At 39.9% G+C, this 18,079-nt stretch overlaps 1 protein-coding gene across 1 annotated transcript in view; it reads right to left on the bottom strand.

Annotated features, from left to right (window-relative positions):
* The window catches only part of LOC106515448 (SCO-spondin), a 62,273-nt gene that overhangs the window by 25,388 nt on the left and 18,806 nt on the right, over window positions 1-18,079 (bottom strand). The window contains exons 36-66 of the mRNA XM_014005264.1: window positions 17,800-17,904; window positions 17,116-17,260; window positions 16,005-16,216; window positions 15,650-15,868; window positions 15,327-15,433; window positions 14,880-15,033; window positions 14,307-14,409; window positions 13,910-14,082; window positions 13,386-13,622; window positions 13,072-13,259; window positions 12,816-12,936; window positions 12,342-12,492; window positions 12,060-12,199; window positions 11,394-11,540; window positions 10,933-11,055; window positions 10,409-10,564; window positions 8,452-8,568; window positions 8,208-8,369; window positions 7,416-7,634; window positions 7,146-7,307; window positions 6,791-6,925; window positions 4,255-4,470; window positions 3,420-3,598; window positions 3,046-3,148; window positions 2,762-2,920; window positions 2,452-2,614; window positions 1,980-2,083; window positions 1,708-1,887; window positions 1,413-1,634; window positions 979-1,158; window positions 314-505 (exon numbers count right to left, since the gene is read on the bottom strand). Coding sequence (XP_013860718.1) covers window positions 314-505; window positions 979-1,158; window positions 1,413-1,634; window positions 1,708-1,887; window positions 1,980-2,083; window positions 2,452-2,614; window positions 2,762-2,920; window positions 3,046-3,148; window positions 3,420-3,598; window positions 4,255-4,470; window positions 6,791-6,925; window positions 7,146-7,307; window positions 7,416-7,634; window positions 8,208-8,369; window positions 8,452-8,568; window positions 10,409-10,564; window positions 10,933-11,055; window positions 11,394-11,540; window positions 12,060-12,199; window positions 12,342-12,492; window positions 12,816-12,936; window positions 13,072-13,259; window positions 13,386-13,622; window positions 13,910-14,082; window positions 14,307-14,409; window positions 14,880-15,033; window positions 15,327-15,433; window positions 15,650-15,868; window positions 16,005-16,216; window positions 17,116-17,260; window positions 17,800-17,904 — 4,974 coding nt within the window. The remainder of the gene's footprint in view (window positions 1-313; window positions 506-978; window positions 1,159-1,412; window positions 1,635-1,707; window positions 1,888-1,979; window positions 2,084-2,451; window positions 2,615-2,761; window positions 2,921-3,045; window positions 3,149-3,419; window positions 3,599-4,254; window positions 4,471-6,790; window positions 6,926-7,145; window positions 7,308-7,415; window positions 7,635-8,207; window positions 8,370-8,451; window positions 8,569-10,408; window positions 10,565-10,932; window positions 11,056-11,393; window positions 11,541-12,059; window positions 12,200-12,341; window positions 12,493-12,815; window positions 12,937-13,071; window positions 13,260-13,385; window positions 13,623-13,909; window positions 14,083-14,306; window positions 14,410-14,879; window positions 15,034-15,326; window positions 15,434-15,649; window positions 15,869-16,004; window positions 16,217-17,115; window positions 17,261-17,799; window positions 17,905-18,079) is intronic.

Consider the following 18,079-nt stretch of genomic DNA (forward strand, 5'->3'; position numbering starts at 1 on the left):
AAGACATGTCCCAGGGGAGTTTCTGGTCCCCAAAGTCGTTTCTGGTCCCCACCTGTCATTTTGCTCCTCAGCATGGCTGCCTAAAAATGCTGCAGGATTTCTCAAACATGCATGACTGAGTCAAAGTAAGGCTTTGGGCATGTATTTTATGGGAGTATAACATTATAACATGATATAAAACCCAAAAAAGTTGATTTTACATGATATTGCCCCTTTAAAAAAACAACATTTGTTATTATTGTCAGAATTTTTGTTTCAGTGACTGCCTGGCTTATTTGCTGTAAATACAACAAGGACAATCTATGATTCCTACTTGGACAGTAGTATCCAGGAACACACGTGGTGCAGTTGTCTTGATGAAAGTTTCCCATATCAGAGCTGAATGTTCCTGCAGGACAAGGGACAGGGACTGGTYCTCCACTGGGGCAAAAGAAACCAGCTGGGCATGGAGCTTGATCTGCTTTGCTGGATCCCGAATCACAATAAAACCCTGCCTGGCAATCACCTGAAAATATGTAAAACACATGCAAACATGTCATCAAAGGGAATCATAATTATAATCAGTTTTACCATTATAACATGCATTTCTAAATGACTGCTGAAAGCAATCAACTGATTTCCCACTATTTTGTTGGCAACAAGGCATCAAGAATGCAATTACTCATTCTCATAACACTCTACCAATTCTGCAAATGCTCCTTCTTCTTAATTTCATTCTTTTTCTTTTTCATTCGAATATTTATTTCAAGAAGTTGGGAAAGAGTAAGGGCTTTGAGCTCAAAATAAAGTCTAATCCCAAATGATAAAATACACATGCAACAGTGTGTTCCATTTATGTGTTTAAAGGATCAAGTTGAACAGACAGCATTGGTTAGTATAATTATCTCACTGCTGATTAATGGAAATTGCGCTGACAGAGTCACTAAAGCAAATATTTCATTAGCTTTATTTATCCAAGGAGTTTTTTATTCCAACTACCTGCTCTTAGCCCTTGTTGGCAGAAAATCCCAGGAGGACACAGAGATCCAGTGTTGTTGTCAGTTGGATTTGGCACCTTTGCACCCATCAGACAAAGAAAACCAGCAGCGCACGATCCCGAGGGCTCGACCAAACCTTCAGACCCACAGAACTGACCTGCTGGACACATCAGGCACTGACCTGCAAACACAAAGATTGGCAGCTCTGACATCGGCCCTAACAGCAAAACAAGCTTGTTGCCACGCGTGATCAATCAGACCTTGATCAACGTGTCAAGGTCTGATAAAAAAAATAATAAAATTGTCACTGCGGGTGGGGGGAGTGCTTTTATCAGATAGGTGTTTTTTGTTTTTGCTGCAATGACAAAAAAAAAGTTTTGTATTGATTTTATTTAATAATTTTGGTCAAAATCATGACAAATATCCTTCTTATACCTGTAGTGATGAGACCCTGGTTGGGGCTGAAAGTGCCTTTGGGGCATGGTATAGCCCGACCATCTGGATTTCCCCTGGGACAAATGAACCCGGCTGGGCAAGGCAGAGGACTTGAGACACCAGCCAAACTTCCCCTGGTGGGACTTGGAATCAGAGGCTGGCAGTGGAACCCAGGAGGACAGGGAATACATTCTCTTTGGCCAGGCAAATCCTGGAACCACCCTGAAAAATACATTAAAGCAGTAATTAACTAGCACAAATAAAATCTTGTTTTGTGGACTTGCTTGTAGTTTACCAAGAGGACACGGTTTGCAGTCGTCTTTGCTTTTTCTTCCAGTATCATTCAGGTAAAAACCAAGTGGGCAGGGGAATGGTATGCTGGTGCCCTCTGGACAGTAGTGGCCTGCTGGACAGACACCCCCAGACACACCAGATACTGGAGCAGCAGACTGAGAACCATCAAGACAGTAGAAACCTATAGCAGTAGACATATTTTATAAAACATTTTCGAATTTTATATCAAACAAGATCCTTAGAGCTATGTTTTAGTTTATATTATTTTTGTACCTTGCAGACAGGGTCCAGAAACTTTAGAGAGACCAGATTCTGAGCAGTAAAATCCTGGACTGCAGCTTTGACACTGGGAACTGTCAACAAGTCCACCCTGCTCACTGAAATAACATGTTTCAACAAAAATAAATTACAGAAGTAACTTGTGACATTACATAAAAATGGATGGCTCGTTTCAAGTGTTATATTACTTTAATGTACTGAAGAAAATAATGAAAACTATAACAAAACTATAACATGCAAAACAATGTTGATTTTACTTTGTAGAAGTAGTTTAACACAAGATGTAACCAATAAGACGAGATTATTTTGCCCTAATTGCCTGGTAGATGACAAGAACTGGAGTTTTATCATAATTGCCCTGAGCAATGATCAGATTGCAAATATCTGATTTTAATATTTTACATAATATACATACATGGGATAAGTGTAGTTCCAAAGACTATAAAGTATAAAGCTGGATATGCACCTGAATGTTCCTTTTGGGCACAGTTTTGGTACAGACGTTCCCACAGGGCAAAAAAACCCTGGAGGGCACAAGGCTCCTGTCAGAGTGTCTGATGGTGAATGTTCAAAGGCTCCTCCAACACAAAAAAATCCTTCAGCACAAAGCCCACTGGGGAACGTCCTCCCTTGAAGCATATTTATTCAAAACTTTTATTATGGTGTCTAAAAAAGCAGAAATGCAGACTTATCTTTGTGACTTTTAATTTAAGCTCTAGTTGCCCTGCACAATACACTCAAATACTATACGTCAGAGGAGCGGATCGAAAAAATACCTGTTCCTTTACAGTACATGCCGGGGTCGCACAATGTGCACTGCGATTTCTCAACTAGTCCTGACAAGTTTCCATAGGTTCCTGATGGACAGGGATGCGGATCTGCTGATCCAGGAGGGCAGTAAAACCCTCTCTCACAGGAGCGTGGAAGCATCATGCCTGATGTGTAAATGCAGAATTAAATCGTGCATTTTATCTAAAGAAGTACTGAATAACTAGAGGCACATTACAGTAATGCTAGAAGCTAAAATGAACAAAACTATATAGGCTGCAGACTGCTTTACCAAGATCTTGACAATAAAAGCCAGCAGGGCACATCTCACAGCTCCCTCTGCCTTGTCTGGMCTGGTACCTGCCAGGAAGGCAGGGCGTCTGTCTGACACTGCCCTGAAATGACAATTAAGCTGATTTTATGAGACTATATCTGGGGAGTAACACCTATCCCAAGATATAACTATTATAACAATAATAGGGAAGACAGAGATAGCACAAGGTGAAGACTGAGACAACTTTTTTCTCGGTCCAGGAGACAACATTAAGTGACCCCAGCATAATTCGCATGTCAAAACAGAGTAAGAGCACTTCTGGGAGGACATCTCATACAATATTCAACAGTGATGAGTGACAATAGCTTGAGGACTAATGCTGTATGGCTGACCTTCTCACAATAGTGTCCCACTGAGCAGACATGATGTTGTGGCCTCTCAGAGCTCTGTCCTTTAGGACAGTAGTAGCCTTCTGCACATTGGCCACTTGGCTCTGCCATTCCTCTCTGTTGGCAGTATTGACCTGGAGGACACGGCTGACAAGTTTCAACTGTGGATCCGCCAGTGGAACCTGGTGAACAGGCAAAATGAATAAAAATAAATAAATTTCAAGCATTGATTAAAAGAAATAATTGTACAAGGTTTATCATTCCCCTGCATACATAATGCTCACTTGCTTTTGAAAACCCAAACCCCAGATTGCTTTGCAAGTTCAAATAATTAAAGCGTCAAAGTAGATAACAATGTCATTTGAATGCAAACTACAAAGTACCTGCTCCCACATCGGTTTCTAATTCACAGGCATGAAAAAAGGAGCTACTGCACATTTTAATGAGATTCTAGTTGCGCGCCGCGAGACAGAAATACAATTACACGATTAAACCGTTTTGTGACAAATATTCAGAAGTGCCCAAAGGGAGGAAAAAATGCTTCATAGGAAGTTTTCATGTTTTCCCACATCATTGAGKTGCAAAGAAATACACCGGTTTGCATGAGGACATTAAGGGGTAAAAGTGACAATGTGTGCAGAAAAAAAAAGATTGGCCTTGTTTAGCTCAGCTTTGTATTTTATCTGATTACTCTTTTTTTTCTTTTTGTTTTAGACTCAGAAAGAGCCAGGGATTATTCACTTGTCCTGAAATGGTTTTACAAGCAGTTTTCTTTTGAGAACTATACATATTTTATGGCACTGCAACTACTTTACAAAAAAAAAGTATAAAATCTCACGTTTTATGGTTCCAAGAGGGCAAGGCAAAGGAAGTTGAGTACCAACAGGACAGTAGTGTCCAATGGGACAGAGGTTAACATGAGGGTCTGAGGAGCCCCAAGGACAGTGGTATCCAGCAGCACAAGGCCCTGCAGGGACTTCTAGACCGGTCTGGTTACAATAAAAACCTGCCTCACAGGGATGAGGGTAAGCAGAACCCAAAGGACAAAAGAAACCTGGGGGAAAAAACACAAACATGTTTCATGAATTTCTTCAAGTGCAGCCATTAAATAGGCCATTCAAGATAAGTTTTCTCCTGAATGCACTCCCTCAGCAGTGACTGTTTACTTTTTTCCAATCCAAAAAGTTGCTATAACTTTTCAGAAGAGCTAATTTTCATGCTGCACGAGTTCAAATACGTTCTTTTATGCGCCGATATCAGCAATTACTTTACACTGCTTTCATGCAAATCACTGCCCAACAATCTACAGCTCCTTTTCAAAAGGGAGACTGTGCTTTCACATTCAGGCCTTTTAAGTATTCAAACAGGGGACTTCAAGAGTTACAGTAGGTGCATCTAGTGGAGAACGTTGATTTGCATAAAAATCAGCATCTTCTGCTGGCTTGACCGAGTTGCTGTTCAATGAATATAATTCTATCATGAAGTCTGTATGTAAGCACCTTTGGKTTCAATTCACACTCACTGACAAAAAAAAAAAGCTAAGCACCCAGAATGAGCGATCTGATTTAGATGTATAACTTGGCACACATGCAGAGCAGCTATTGGTATGTAAATGATMTGAACTGAAAAGTCTATAATTTGCACCAGAAGGCATGGGTGATTGCACCTTGAGTAGAAAGAGTGTTTTCAGGCAGTTAGATAGCGAAGGTCACTAGAAGCCTTGTAAAAAGCATTACCAGCACTTCATGGAGGTCAACAGGGGTTTGCTGTTGATTTACCCAAGCCTGGGTGGTCATATTATGCAAAGATGTGTTTATGTTGAAACCAAAGTACATGTGAGAACACCCATATAAGTCATGAAGGTTCTAGTTGTCGGAGACAGATCCCAACAAGGAAGGTTATATCGGTGCCTACCATCAAGAAACAGGTGCTAGATGCTTTACAGCTATCGGTGCCATCCTGCACCATGTCTTGACAAATGGCAGTAACAAAACTATAGGTTCACTTTCCCATGTAGACTACCATTAACAACTGAGAGATGGCTGAGTTCTGTTGTGGTGTCCATGAAGCATCAACTGATAACAAGTGATGTCTTAGGTTCAGCTTTGAGTCTTTGGTCAATTTCAAGGAGACACAGGTGCTACTTTTGGTACCATGATGGGGGAAGCCATAAAGCAGGACTTCAAGTCACCGGTGGTTGGTTAATAGGTGGTTGGATTTGTCGGTGACATCCTGTGTTTGCGTGGCTTACCCATCATAAAGCCTGAGTAGTGAGTTCTGCAAAAATTGGGGACTGAAAATTTGAAAAAGGCATGCCTTGCAGTCCTTGTTCTCTGCTGCGCTACAGCACCACTTCAACGCCCCCGCAGTGGAGCCTGCAATAGGGCCACCAAGGACTGAGGATAAACAGCCATTCAGATTTCTCAGAAATTGGCGGTATTCCTGAATCATGAGCTTGTTTCTCCACCATTAGCACAGCTGCAGCACACCAGCAGTCTTGAGCTTGAACAAGGGTAGGCGCTGTGTGGGGTAAAGGTGTGAGAGAAGTGCGTACACAAGCATGATTGACACTGGTTAAACAATCCTGGTTCTGATTGGCTGTTTCTGATCAGAAGCAGTGTATTTCTGCAAATGGCTGTAGCACCACTAGGAGGCCCCAGAGAAGTTTTCATTTTATTTGTTTTTACAGATTATATGTCTCATATTTTACTATCAGGACATAGTGACAGTTTTAATAAATATGTAAAAATTAAAAAATGAAAACTATAAACGTTACTGCAGCTTTAAGTCTGGCACAGTCCTTCAACAAGTCAAGAACATGTCTAAAGATCATGTTGAAGACCTCAAGTGATCAACCTAGTATTTTTTTCCAAGTCAAATAAGTGTGAGATCAGCTCATACATCAAKTCTGACCCAGTGCTGGTCTGCTGAATTTTAAGAGACACTTGTGATTTGACTCCCATGGCTAAGTGCCTCTGTTCTGCACTAAATCACTGCTTGTCTCTAGGCCCAGAGTTGATATGATACCAGTAGTGTTCCCATACTGTCCTTCATTTTTCTGTTCACCATTTGATCTGGGTGCCTTTTTTTGTCAGTAAATGTATTTTTAAGATCATTAAACAAATCATTATTTAAAAAATAACTATATTATAAAAAAGTAAGTAGTCCTCATTTAAAGGACTTTGTCCTGATTTAACTTTATTTTTTAAGAGTTCAAACAATACTGCTAAGAGTTTGCCAATCAGGAGAAATTATTCATTATGTTCACGCAATTTTATTACACATTTCACAAGTAAAGACGATAACATGTGTGCCTGAGGGGATCGAACAAACTATCACATTATTGCACAAGTTCACTGTCAGGATTTACCCACCCTTAGGACATATATCTCCTCGGTAGGTGGAACATGCATAATGTGGACTCGTGAGACGATTTTCTGAGTGATTCACATTGTGATGTGAATCCGCCTGTGGCACTGTAGCCACTTTGATCCAGCTAACGTTTCTTCCTGTGAGAGATGATGGCAGACAAAGCACAGAAAGTTGCAGAGTTTGATTTTTTTGTTGTTGTTGTTTGTTGACACTATAATAAACTCATTTCTAATTACAACATTGATTTCTCAAGTAAACAACACATATTATAAGGCAGTTACCTGGTAAAAAACAATCACAGAATAGTTAGTTTTATCATGTTACTGAATTGTGGCATCCTTCGAATTCCAGAATTACCAGAATAACTGGAGCAGGACAGATTGTACATCCACAAGGCGGCATCTGTCTTCATGGAAGAAAGTTCCAACATTTCTAGAAGACATCTGAGTGAAGACGAGTTGGCTCGAGGTGTAGGGCTATCAGCACCTCCAGGACAATAGAAACCCTTAGAACACAAACCTATTGCACAAAAAATAAATAAAAAATAAAAAAATGACAGCTGCATCAGACTTGTGAATTGACGTGGGCTTATATACAGTGTATACTGTAGGTAGTAGTCCCCCCCACCTGAGGGCTGTGAGGCTCCAGGATTGACACAGTATTTCCCAGGGGGACAAGGACGACAGTGGAATGGGAAGAACGCCCCAAGCTCTGGAAGGAAACTACCAACAGGACAGGGTTTGGGTGTCCCACTACCCAGAGGACAGAAGTGTCCCATGGGACAAACATCACCGTAAGGCTGGGAGACAGGCGAAGGCTCAGTGGACCCTGAGGAACAAAAATGACCTGTAGGGGACAGCGTGTTTAGATTTCCCACCAAGATGGCTGAAACATTTGCAATTCATGATAAGTTATCAGTGTTATCCAGAGAAATCAATATGGGCTCAGGTGAGAGAGTTTAAGCTTCTAAAGAAATACATTTTAAATATTGTCCATTAATGATTCTATACATGTACGACTTAGAAAACTGTGACCCTATTAATTCAAACTGATTGCACAGAGACAAATCAGTCAAAAATAAAAACAATCAATCAGTCAAACAAATTATTGTATAGCCTTTAGCTCTTGTGCAAGCTCCGGGAAAAATAAAAATAGACAAAGGAGCATTAATTTAAGTGACTTAAATGTATTTTACCTAAGAAAAATGTTAAAACAAAATGCAATTATTAACAGACATAAAAAAAAGATTTTTAGTTTCAATACAACATTTTGATTTTGTCTAAGTTTTCTTTGCCTCAAGCATGTTTTCCCGCCTTTGATTTATAAGCTTTTAATTAATTGTGATGACTCAAACTTMAGCCCAAACAGAAGCTTCAGTTTTGTTCAGCTTTCTGACAAGCTGGTTATGAGCAGGCAGACCTGGGCTGCAAGGTCCAGATGGTTCTGTCAAAGCACTGCTGTTACAAAAGAAGCCAGACGGGCAGGGGGAGCAGTCATTCAGGGACATCCTGTCAGCTAATGGGCTGACATAGCCCAKTGGACAGGGAGAGGGCAGAGTTGAACCCTCCATACAGTAAAAACCTGCGGAAAGACGKTATATTCAATATTTATRTTAATGAAATGCATGTTAGAGTTTGCAGATATGCGAGCAAAGGTAATCCACCTGGTGGGCAGCTCTCACAATCTGACTGTCCAGATAAAGACTGAAAAGTGCCTGGACTGCAAATGACAGGCTCTGCTCCACCAGCAGGACATGCATGGCCGGGTGAACACTGGTATCCTATGAAAGAATCAGATTATAACAACTCCAGTAGCACACATTTCTGCAACATTTTTTACAACCACAACAAACATAACGAATAAAAAACCAAGTTTTAAAACAGATATGTTCTTTTAAATGCACTGATGTGGCAGTTTATTTGATTGTAATTAATAATTCCAAATGTGGCACCATGGAACAATGCAAAGGTTAAAAAAAAGAAGAAAAAATACAAACATTGGCTCTGAGCAGGCATATTGTGCCATAAAAGTCCAGTGGAAGAAAAGGAGAAGAGAATGCAGGCTCCACTGCAGGTGCCTCGAAGTCTGACAGACACAAGCTCCAGACTATTTATAGGTTCTGGGCTAATTTATGGGCAAATTAGCAATGCATATTTCAATCAAGGACTAAAAGAAGGTTTGGCATCTCTCAAGKTTGTGAATGAAGTGGTGAAGGAAATGCTTATTAAATCACCTTTACAGCACATGTGGAATAGGATTATTAAGGTAAWGAATGATCACAGGTGACATTTACAACAGCAGTTACAGCAGAGCTAAATTCATGGAGTCAAGTGTTTTCTCCTTCAAGATTATATATCTCAGCTTGGATTTTCTAAAGATAAATGTATTAGAGGCAAATACACTCAAATGTAACTTATCAKATATATCACTCTGCTGTTTAAGTACAACCTTTTAAAATATGATTTCTTTTACTAATTCATAATAGTTTAATTTGGGTTTTAAACAGGTGATTACTGGTTTAAAGTATGCCATGAGTATWAAAAAAACATTATAACAGCAATGAAAATATAAATAAATTCATTCCTGAAGTATAACATGGTTTTTATGACTTGTGAAAACTCAAAGTGAAAGAATCTATCAGGTTAGATATTATGTGTCAAACACAAGGCCTGCGGGCCAAATGTAGCCCACGGGTGATTCCCATGTGGCCCGCCAGGGGGGGAATCCCCCCCCCCCACACACACTTTTTTATTATTATTATTTTTTTGCTTAACATGAAATTTGTTTCTTATATCAGTGATAAACTTTAAATTTATGGTTAAATGCAACAAAATTAATTTAATAAAACTAAATGAAATAAAAAATTAATTAAAAATTCCTGTCCATGAGCTGTTGGCTTGAAGTAACTGAGCAATTTAGTTGGATAGCACAGTACTAATGTCTGAAAATAAGCTGCTTAAAAGTCACCATCAAACATAAACTAAATCTGCCAAAATGCAGCTACTCACTCAGTGAGTAAAACTTTATTTGTTTTACTTTTAATAATATTTCTGTATTTATTTCAGATTTAGTCAGTCATACACTTAGTTCTTATCAGTGTTTAAAAGAGGACGTGTTAAAACTCTGTTTAGTCAAAGTTAAACATGAAACATCAAAGTTCATAACAAGTGGCCCTTCGAGGGCCACCATAWTGCTTATGTGGCCCTTGGTGAAAATGAGTTTGACACCCCTGGGTTAGATGCTGCATTTACTGTTTGATGTAAGCTTCATTATCTATGCATGTGCACTAAGGTCTGTCAGGTCCTCAATGATCAAAATCACCACTAAATTTATTTGGATTTTTTTGTTGTTGTTGTTGTTTTTGCCTTGAAAGCTGATTGTTTGTTTTGTTTTGGTTCAACTATTTTTTTCAATACTGTGTGTATTATAATTCTTGCACATCATCCATGCAAATTTTGACTGATGAATAAGCGGCATGTAAGCTTATCTGCAAACTGCARGAGAGGAATACAGTATTTGTTGGCTACTTACTTAGAAACTGAATAGGATCATAAAGAATGGATACATTTTTAAGAACCAGTGAAGTGTGCATTGCTGACCATTGATGGTGTGTTTTGTACCTGGCTGAAATCCAGACACTGATCCTGTTGGGCAGAACCACCCAGGGGGACAGAGGAGGTCGGCAAATGTCTGAGCCCAAAGGGGGCAGTACAAACCAGAGTAACAAGCTTCACAGTCATCCTTGGACTCAGCTCCAGGCCTCCCAAGGAAAGTACCTGTACATAACYGATAAATTACCCGGCAAGCTAAATAACTTCTCTTTCAAACACATACTGTACATTCTCAGAAAAGATAAGGGATAACTGTCATGTGTTACAACATTGCTCCATTTATTCACTTAATTAAGTACCCATCTGACCATTTTAAAGCTCTATTGGACTCCCATTAAATTTTACAACCATTACTAAAGTTCTGCATACATTAGGCCATCAAACTGTTCCCTTGGGGAAACTATGGCAATTTACTGTACGTTTGAAGCTGTGTATTAAAAAGTGAGAGGTCAAACAAACAGTCCTTTTTTTATTTAAAAGTTTCCACATTTTTTACAGCTTGTCTGCAGTTTGTTATCTTTTTTTTTTTTTACCTGGAGGACAGGGACTTGGTTTCGTGCTGCCTTTAGGGCAGTAGTGACCTGCYGGACACACGTCACCATGAAACTGACCCATACGTGGATCGTCGGCAAATAAGGAAGAAGGTGGCATTTCTCCTGTAATTGAGACAGTTAACCCTTCATTGGGTGTTATTACTCGTTATTTTAGTGGGTGAACTAGAAAAAAAGGTCAGTAAGAAAAAACACTAAAGAAAATGCTTGAGTWAAGTTCATTTAAGTCATTCACAGCATTGCTGAGTCAAAAGCCATGCGAAGGTTAAACAAAACCAAATATGTGCTAATACAAAATTTGCATTGCAAAGTACTTTTAAAGGCTGCGTCAGATGATATTGTTTTTTTTTATTCCATATTAAAACAATGTACTACTAAAATAAGCCCTTGTACATGCTGCCATGAATCTGTTTAACATTATGTAAAGGGCAAGTGGAAGTTACCAGTGACATTTCTCAAAGGTGTGGCAGTTTTGGACCCATCTCTGCAGTAGAAGCCAGGATTACAGGGTCCTGATGGAGTGACAGCACCAGCCTCAGCACAGTAGTGTCCAGGCAAGCAGGGCTGACATGCATCTATTGAAATGGCCCCTAAAGGAGAAAAACATTTAAGTACAAAGATAAATGTTTGTACAACTAATATGGAAAAGATGAGTAAAATTTTGCAACTAAATTGGAATTCCTTAATGTATTGCATATTGGTCATCACCTCAATGAATGTCAGCTACTACCACACCAAACATTAGCTCAGTCTCTGTAAAACTGAGTTATAGTCATTTTGTTGTTTGTCTTATTCTATTACGAATCAGGTTGACTTCAAAATTCAACCGATTATAAATGTCCAATTATTGCTTTCTGAGAGTTTTGTTTAAATACACTTCGTGGTTTATAAAATATTTTGCTGTCAGACCAACAAAGAAATATGTGCGTGTACAAAGACGAACAATCCCTAACCTTCTATGTCTGCAGCAGGTGGTAAAACATGACTGTAAAATGTAATATTTTCACCTTGCTAATTGTTTAACAATAGTTTCAGATTACTTTATAAATCATTYCCTCTGCACTATGGGTAATTGTGCATCTGTTTAATTACAGAAAGTATTATGTCACCATCTGTGGAGCTGAAGGTTCCTGCCGGGCATGGGACCATGTGGCTTGTACCCTGTGGGCAGAAGGATCCCGCGGCACACCGTCTTCCTGTCGGGCCCTCCTCTGGTTGGGCAGTAACAGAACCATGGACACAGAGGTAACTATAGAAAAAGGATAAGGTAACAGAGGTAACTAAAAGAGACAAATGATAGACAACACAAACAGAATTAAACAAAAGCAGTTTATCTTCACTAATCTGTCTGTGAACACGACAAAGAATGGATTCAGCCTGGATGTGTTTACCCAGGAGAGCAGACCCCAGTTGGAGCAGACAGACCAGATGAACTGCAGAATCTCCCAGGTGGGCAGAGCTCACAGTCCGATTTATTGGACAACCCCATCTGGCTGCTGAAAGTGCCAGCTGGGCATGGAAATGCTACACCAGTCTGCGTTCCTGTAGATAAATACACATTATAACTGCAGATGGTCCAGGGCTAAGCATCAAAGAACAATTTATGAAGACCATGGCTATCTTGATTATGCTCACTAATGGTCATTTGCATAATTAGAAAACTATTTAGTGTCACAGTTGCTCATTTAAGAATACAAAATAAATAAAACAAGTGCAATTTTTCACAACCACACATTTTGTCTCACTATCTCTCTGAGCTCCGACCATCACCAGTGTCACGTTTTTGTTTATTTGTGATAACATGACATGGAAATGTTGTACATTTGTCATGGATGTGTTATAATTGCTGGTCTTCTGTTGCCTACCAGGTGGGCAATAATGTCCTTTAGGACACAGCATGGGAGTGTGAGTTCCAGACGCCTGCCCTGTGTCAGCATTCACCGAGCCGGCACAGAAAAATCCTGCGAGGCATTCAATACAGTCTGCCTGCAGAAAGGAAAGGCATGGGCTCACTTTTTTAAATCCAGAACAAATACACTTAACTCAATAAATAGACAATATGAGCACTTTGAGTTTTAGCATTAAAATATACCGAAAGCAGCTGTGTATTATTTTTCTCACCTGACCAGGTAAATCCTGATAGGTTCCAGGTGAGCAGGGAACCTGTCTCTCAGATCCAGATGGGCACCTGTTCCCAGGTGAGCAAGTTACAGATTCCTGCAGGTTGTTATTTCCTCTGCCTGGGCAGTAAAATCCAGTTGGACAGATATGGGAAGGAAAAGAGAGCCCTCTGCTGARGCACAGGAAGCCTGAAATTCCAAGACAACATTTTTTTCCAAGCAGTCAGAGAYATTGTGTGATCTCTGCCCAATGGCTCAAATTATGTCATGGAAGCATTATCTTCCAAGCACTGAGGCCCATAAATTAGTTCCAACCTGGAGGACAAGGCAGGCAGTCAGACACATGTCTGTTTCTGGTTGTGTTGCTGTAGTATCCTACAGGACAGGGGACTGGGGCTGAAGAACCCTGAGAGCAGTAATGCCCTTCAGGACATCTATCACCTGTCATCCCTCCGTCCTCCGGTGTGGGTGACCTAGCGCCGGAGAGACAGTAGTATCCTGCACTACACAAGCCCGATGCCTCATCTTTGCCAGGGGATGCGCAGAACGAGCCTGGTTTGGTACGAATACAGATGTGAATTCAAAATCACTCGGAAAATCTTCACTCGAAGTCAAAACGATGAAAATCAAGCCTTGCAGGCTGCATGAATTCAAGCTGGCATGCATTTGGACAGTACATTTAGATAACTTTGCTGCTTTTAATGACATTTTAACAACTCACTCATTGAAGTGGGCTATTTTAACAGACTAATTATCATCTTGGTCATTTACGTCAACCCCCGGTCAAATGCTAAACCTATGGGGACACTAGAAATCATTAGCTGTAAATGATGTGTGACCTGGAAGGCATGGTAAGCAGTCCTGGGGTTTTGTCATCTGAGTGTGAGGATTGAAGGATCCAGCTGGACACGGGTACTGGTGTTTGGACCACGTCCCGGCTGGGCAGTAATGACCCGCTGGACACAGAAAACTCTCAGACACAGAGCCGTTACTCATGCTGGGGCAATAAAATCTGTCCAGGCGAAACACAATTGCAATAACTTAGTTTTAAAGCATTGTTTGCAGTGAAGCTTCTGCAGACATACAAAAGGAGGGACATCCTTTATGTATGAAAGCATCAACATGAACCCTACATATGCTATTAAAGCTCTTGCAAGTGCCTTCGTCTTTATATGTGAAAATGTTTAGCTGTTTACAATTAATAGAAACTGTGTGTGGCTGATAAAGAGAGTTTACCCCTGGGGACAGGTAGTGCAGCTGGCTCGGCTCTCTTCTGTGCTGATGGTTCCCAAAGGGCAGTGCTGTGGTGCCACAGAGCCCCTTGAACAGTAATAACCTGCTTGTGTGAAGACAAGAGTCATGTAAGAGAGGCACACACACACACACACACACACACACACACACACACACACACACACACACACACACACACACACACACACAAACGCACATAACCCACGTAAAAACAGGGTTCGATTTCTACTCTCTACAGAGCAGCTGCTTACGTTCAGCCCTATTAGCTTGAAAGAGTCTTTTGTTTGCCTCTAAGCTCAGCTTTCTTTGAGCTTATGTAAATCAAAAATYTAATTATGTGTTTTAAAATGTCCCATTGGCATTGTGTTGTAATGTATAGGTAAGAATGCAATATGCAGTCAGAACAACAGCAACGTGATCGAATTATTTCTACATTCTTCAAAAAAATCTTTTTGTTTTAAGTCTTTTTTTTTGTGCCTCCCTCTGCGGTTTTCTCTGTCTTATTTTTGTCTTGATCAAATACAGAAAACTCATTTGCAAGAGCCACTCGGTCACCTTTTGGGCATGGTCCTCCACGGCTGTCCGTGAAGGGCGGGTCAGGACGACCTGCTCCTCCCAGACAGAGGAATCCTTCCCAGCATTGTCCTGATGGTGCTGAAAGCCCCTCGGTGCTGCAGTAGTAGCCCGGGAGACAAGGACGACAATCCTCCTACAAAGAAAACAAAGAGCAACATGAAGAAGAAAAAAAAACTATAAAAGCTACAACAAAAAAGGGTTTGATTTGTTACCAACTCAACTTCCTGCAAATGAAAATCAGCTTGTTTCACATGTTTCAAGTATCACCTTTTTTTAAACCAAAGAAGATAAATGATTAAATTTATCATAGCTCGTTTTGAGCCTATGTAATGCAATTTCTAATATTCTGGAATCAAAACCATCCAGATGAGATTCCAAATGGACAAACTTCTCTGACAGGTGAGTGTAATGTTGAGTGAAAGCCACCTTGGAGGCTAATTTGCTGATGTTAGAGAAAGTTCCTCGTGGACAGGGCAGAGGTAGGACGGTAGCAAGAGGACAGTAATGACCAGTAGGACATGGCCCTCCTTCTCCTGGTAAAAAAATAATCAGTACAAGCTCAGACAGACATCTTATCAGTCATCAAAATAAGTAAAATAAAAAAACCCTTCTTTACAAACACAAAAATAAAATACTGTGTATTAGCAAAAACTACAGTTCGACTCTTCCAAAATAAATATTCRCAATTTGTCCTCTGTTTTCTAAGTGAGTCACTTTGGAGAGCATGTGATGTACAAACATTTGTTTACCTGTATCCTGTGAGAGAGGTTGTGGGGAGATGTTTCCATGTGAACAGTAATATCCCTCCTGGCATGGCCCTGTGACAGCTGTGTTATTTCTGGAAGAGCAGTAATGTCCTCCATCGCATTGCCTGCACTGGGACATAGACCAATAGCCTGGATCTGGACCATAAGTTCCTGCTGGACAGCTTTTCAAATCAAATCCAGTTCCTTCAGGACAGTAAAAGCCTGCAGACCAAAGACAAACACAGCAAAATGAATGAAACTGAAATACGAATAATTTAAAAAAGGATACTATTATAAGTACGTCTGCATATCTCATAATTTCATGAAAATAGTCCTGAACTTAATTGTATGCACCAACCTGCAGGGCACAGGAACAAAGAGCCAGACACACAGTACCAGCCTGGTATACACAGCTCACACTGAAAAGCTTGTGTAACAGCGACATGAGTCCCAGGATCACAGGGCACAGGTTGAACAGTTCCCTCTGGGCAGTAGTGACCTTCAGGGCAGGGTCCTCCTGTGATTCCATCAGCAGGGGTGGGTGTGACAGCTCCCTTTGTGCAGAAATATCTGCATGAGAAACATAAAATAAGATGTCAAAAAATTATAACAGTACAAATTATATTTAAAGTAAGACTGTAACCCAATAAGTTGTTTCTTTTTTATGTGTGGGTGAAAAGGTTAACAGCTATCATCTTACTTGTTGTAAACAGCTTTTTTAAATGAACACAATTGGAAAAAAAAATAATTTTTACCTGGATTGACAAGCTAATGGCTAGTCATAACAAGAACCAGATGAAAGTGGATTGCTGTCATCTTGAAAGAACTCCAGTCTCAATAATATCATATCAATACGGGCCGCAGCCAATTTATAAACTTTTACACTGTTGCCATATTTTTATTACATGATTTTTTGCACAGATTTTTATAGTTCTTTGCAACCACAAATTCAAGCAGCAAGAGCACAAGCTGTAGCTTTTCCTTGAAGCAATTTCCTCGTGCACCTGCTTTGAATGTTGTCAATACATTAAAGGGCCGTTATTAGTGGTTATCAGTCCCATACAATGTGTGCACTGTATGGGACTTCCGTCTACACTAACCAATAAGAACATGTCTTACATAGTTCCTCCTTAGGCCCTGCCCCGGATTTTCATGTTCTCTGAGTTCAAAACTTTTTTTGAGTTCAACCAAAAACTTAGAGCATCAACCAAAAGGTTGAGATTCAACCAAAGATTTCTGACATGCAAAAAAGGTGTCTTTTTTGCAAAAGCTTTTTGATTTATTATTTCTTATTGAAACTGATTTTTTGTTTAATTGAATAATAAAAACTAAATTACCTCCATACAAATGGAGTCTTTAAAAAAATCTACGACTAGTATGATGTTAATTGTTTACAACATTTCCACAGAATTCTCATTTAAAAGATCCAAACTATTCATTTAATCTTCAAATTCAGAGCTTTGGTGTACCCTTCACTACAGGATCCAGTGGGTTTGGTGAGGCCAGCAGAGTCACAGTAAAATCCCCCCAAACATGGTTTACAATCCTCTTTGTCACGTAGGCCTGAACTGTTCGACCAGCTTCCTTTAGGGCAGACTTCAGGAGCTGTGGTGCCTGCACATTGGACACAAACAAAACTCAACCTCAAATAAACACATTCTTAAAAATGTTACAGTTTGCTGTTTCATCACGACAATGTTTCACACAAAATAAGCAGTTTAAAGTTAACAAGTGAGGCATTCTTATAAATCAACCATTGTTGGTTGGGAGTATTGAGCAGCTTGCAACACAGCAATTCGCCCTTTAGCAGCATTTTAAAAACATGAGTTATCCAAGGAAAAGAGGGCAAGTGTGCAAATTATTTCAAAGACAATTGTTGAAAAAGTTGTTACAAAATATATGTTGTCAGAACTTGCTGAAGGCTTTTATATGGTAATTAGCATGAATAAAACATGGATTCCATGCAATAAAATGGGTCAAAATGTTAACAGACTGGCATGGTGTAAATCTGACTACATTAACCTACAAGTTAAGAATGACATCAGTATTATATAGCAAACCATACTATTTAATTAACAACGTGGACCTTTTGGAAGATTATAGATCTTAAACGATTATTGAGCAACTTATTGAGAAAATAATAAGCAAACAACCTGAGGGGCAGTAGTGACCAGGAGGGCACAAGGAGCCCGAGAGTCCTTCCTGGGGGCTGGGAGAGGATGCACCCAGTTTGCAATAATAACCAGCATGGCACAGTCCTAAGGGTAAAATAACATCATGTCATATTTTCATCACACAGAAAGTCAATTTAGACACTTCTGTAGCTAAGCTAGGTGTGTTGTGTTGTGTTATAAAATCCAATTCAAGATGCTGCCACAGCCATTTGACTTTACAGAATCCAGTCCATACATACATACAGTACATACATACATA

Source organism: Austrofundulus limnaeus, unplaced genomic scaffold (assembly GCF_001266775.1).
Source record: "Austrofundulus limnaeus strain Quisiro unplaced genomic scaffold, Austrofundulus_limnaeus-1.0 Scaffold29, whole genome shotgun sequence".
NCBI lineage: Eukaryota > Metazoa > Chordata > Actinopteri > Cyprinodontiformes > Rivulidae > Austrofundulus > Austrofundulus limnaeus.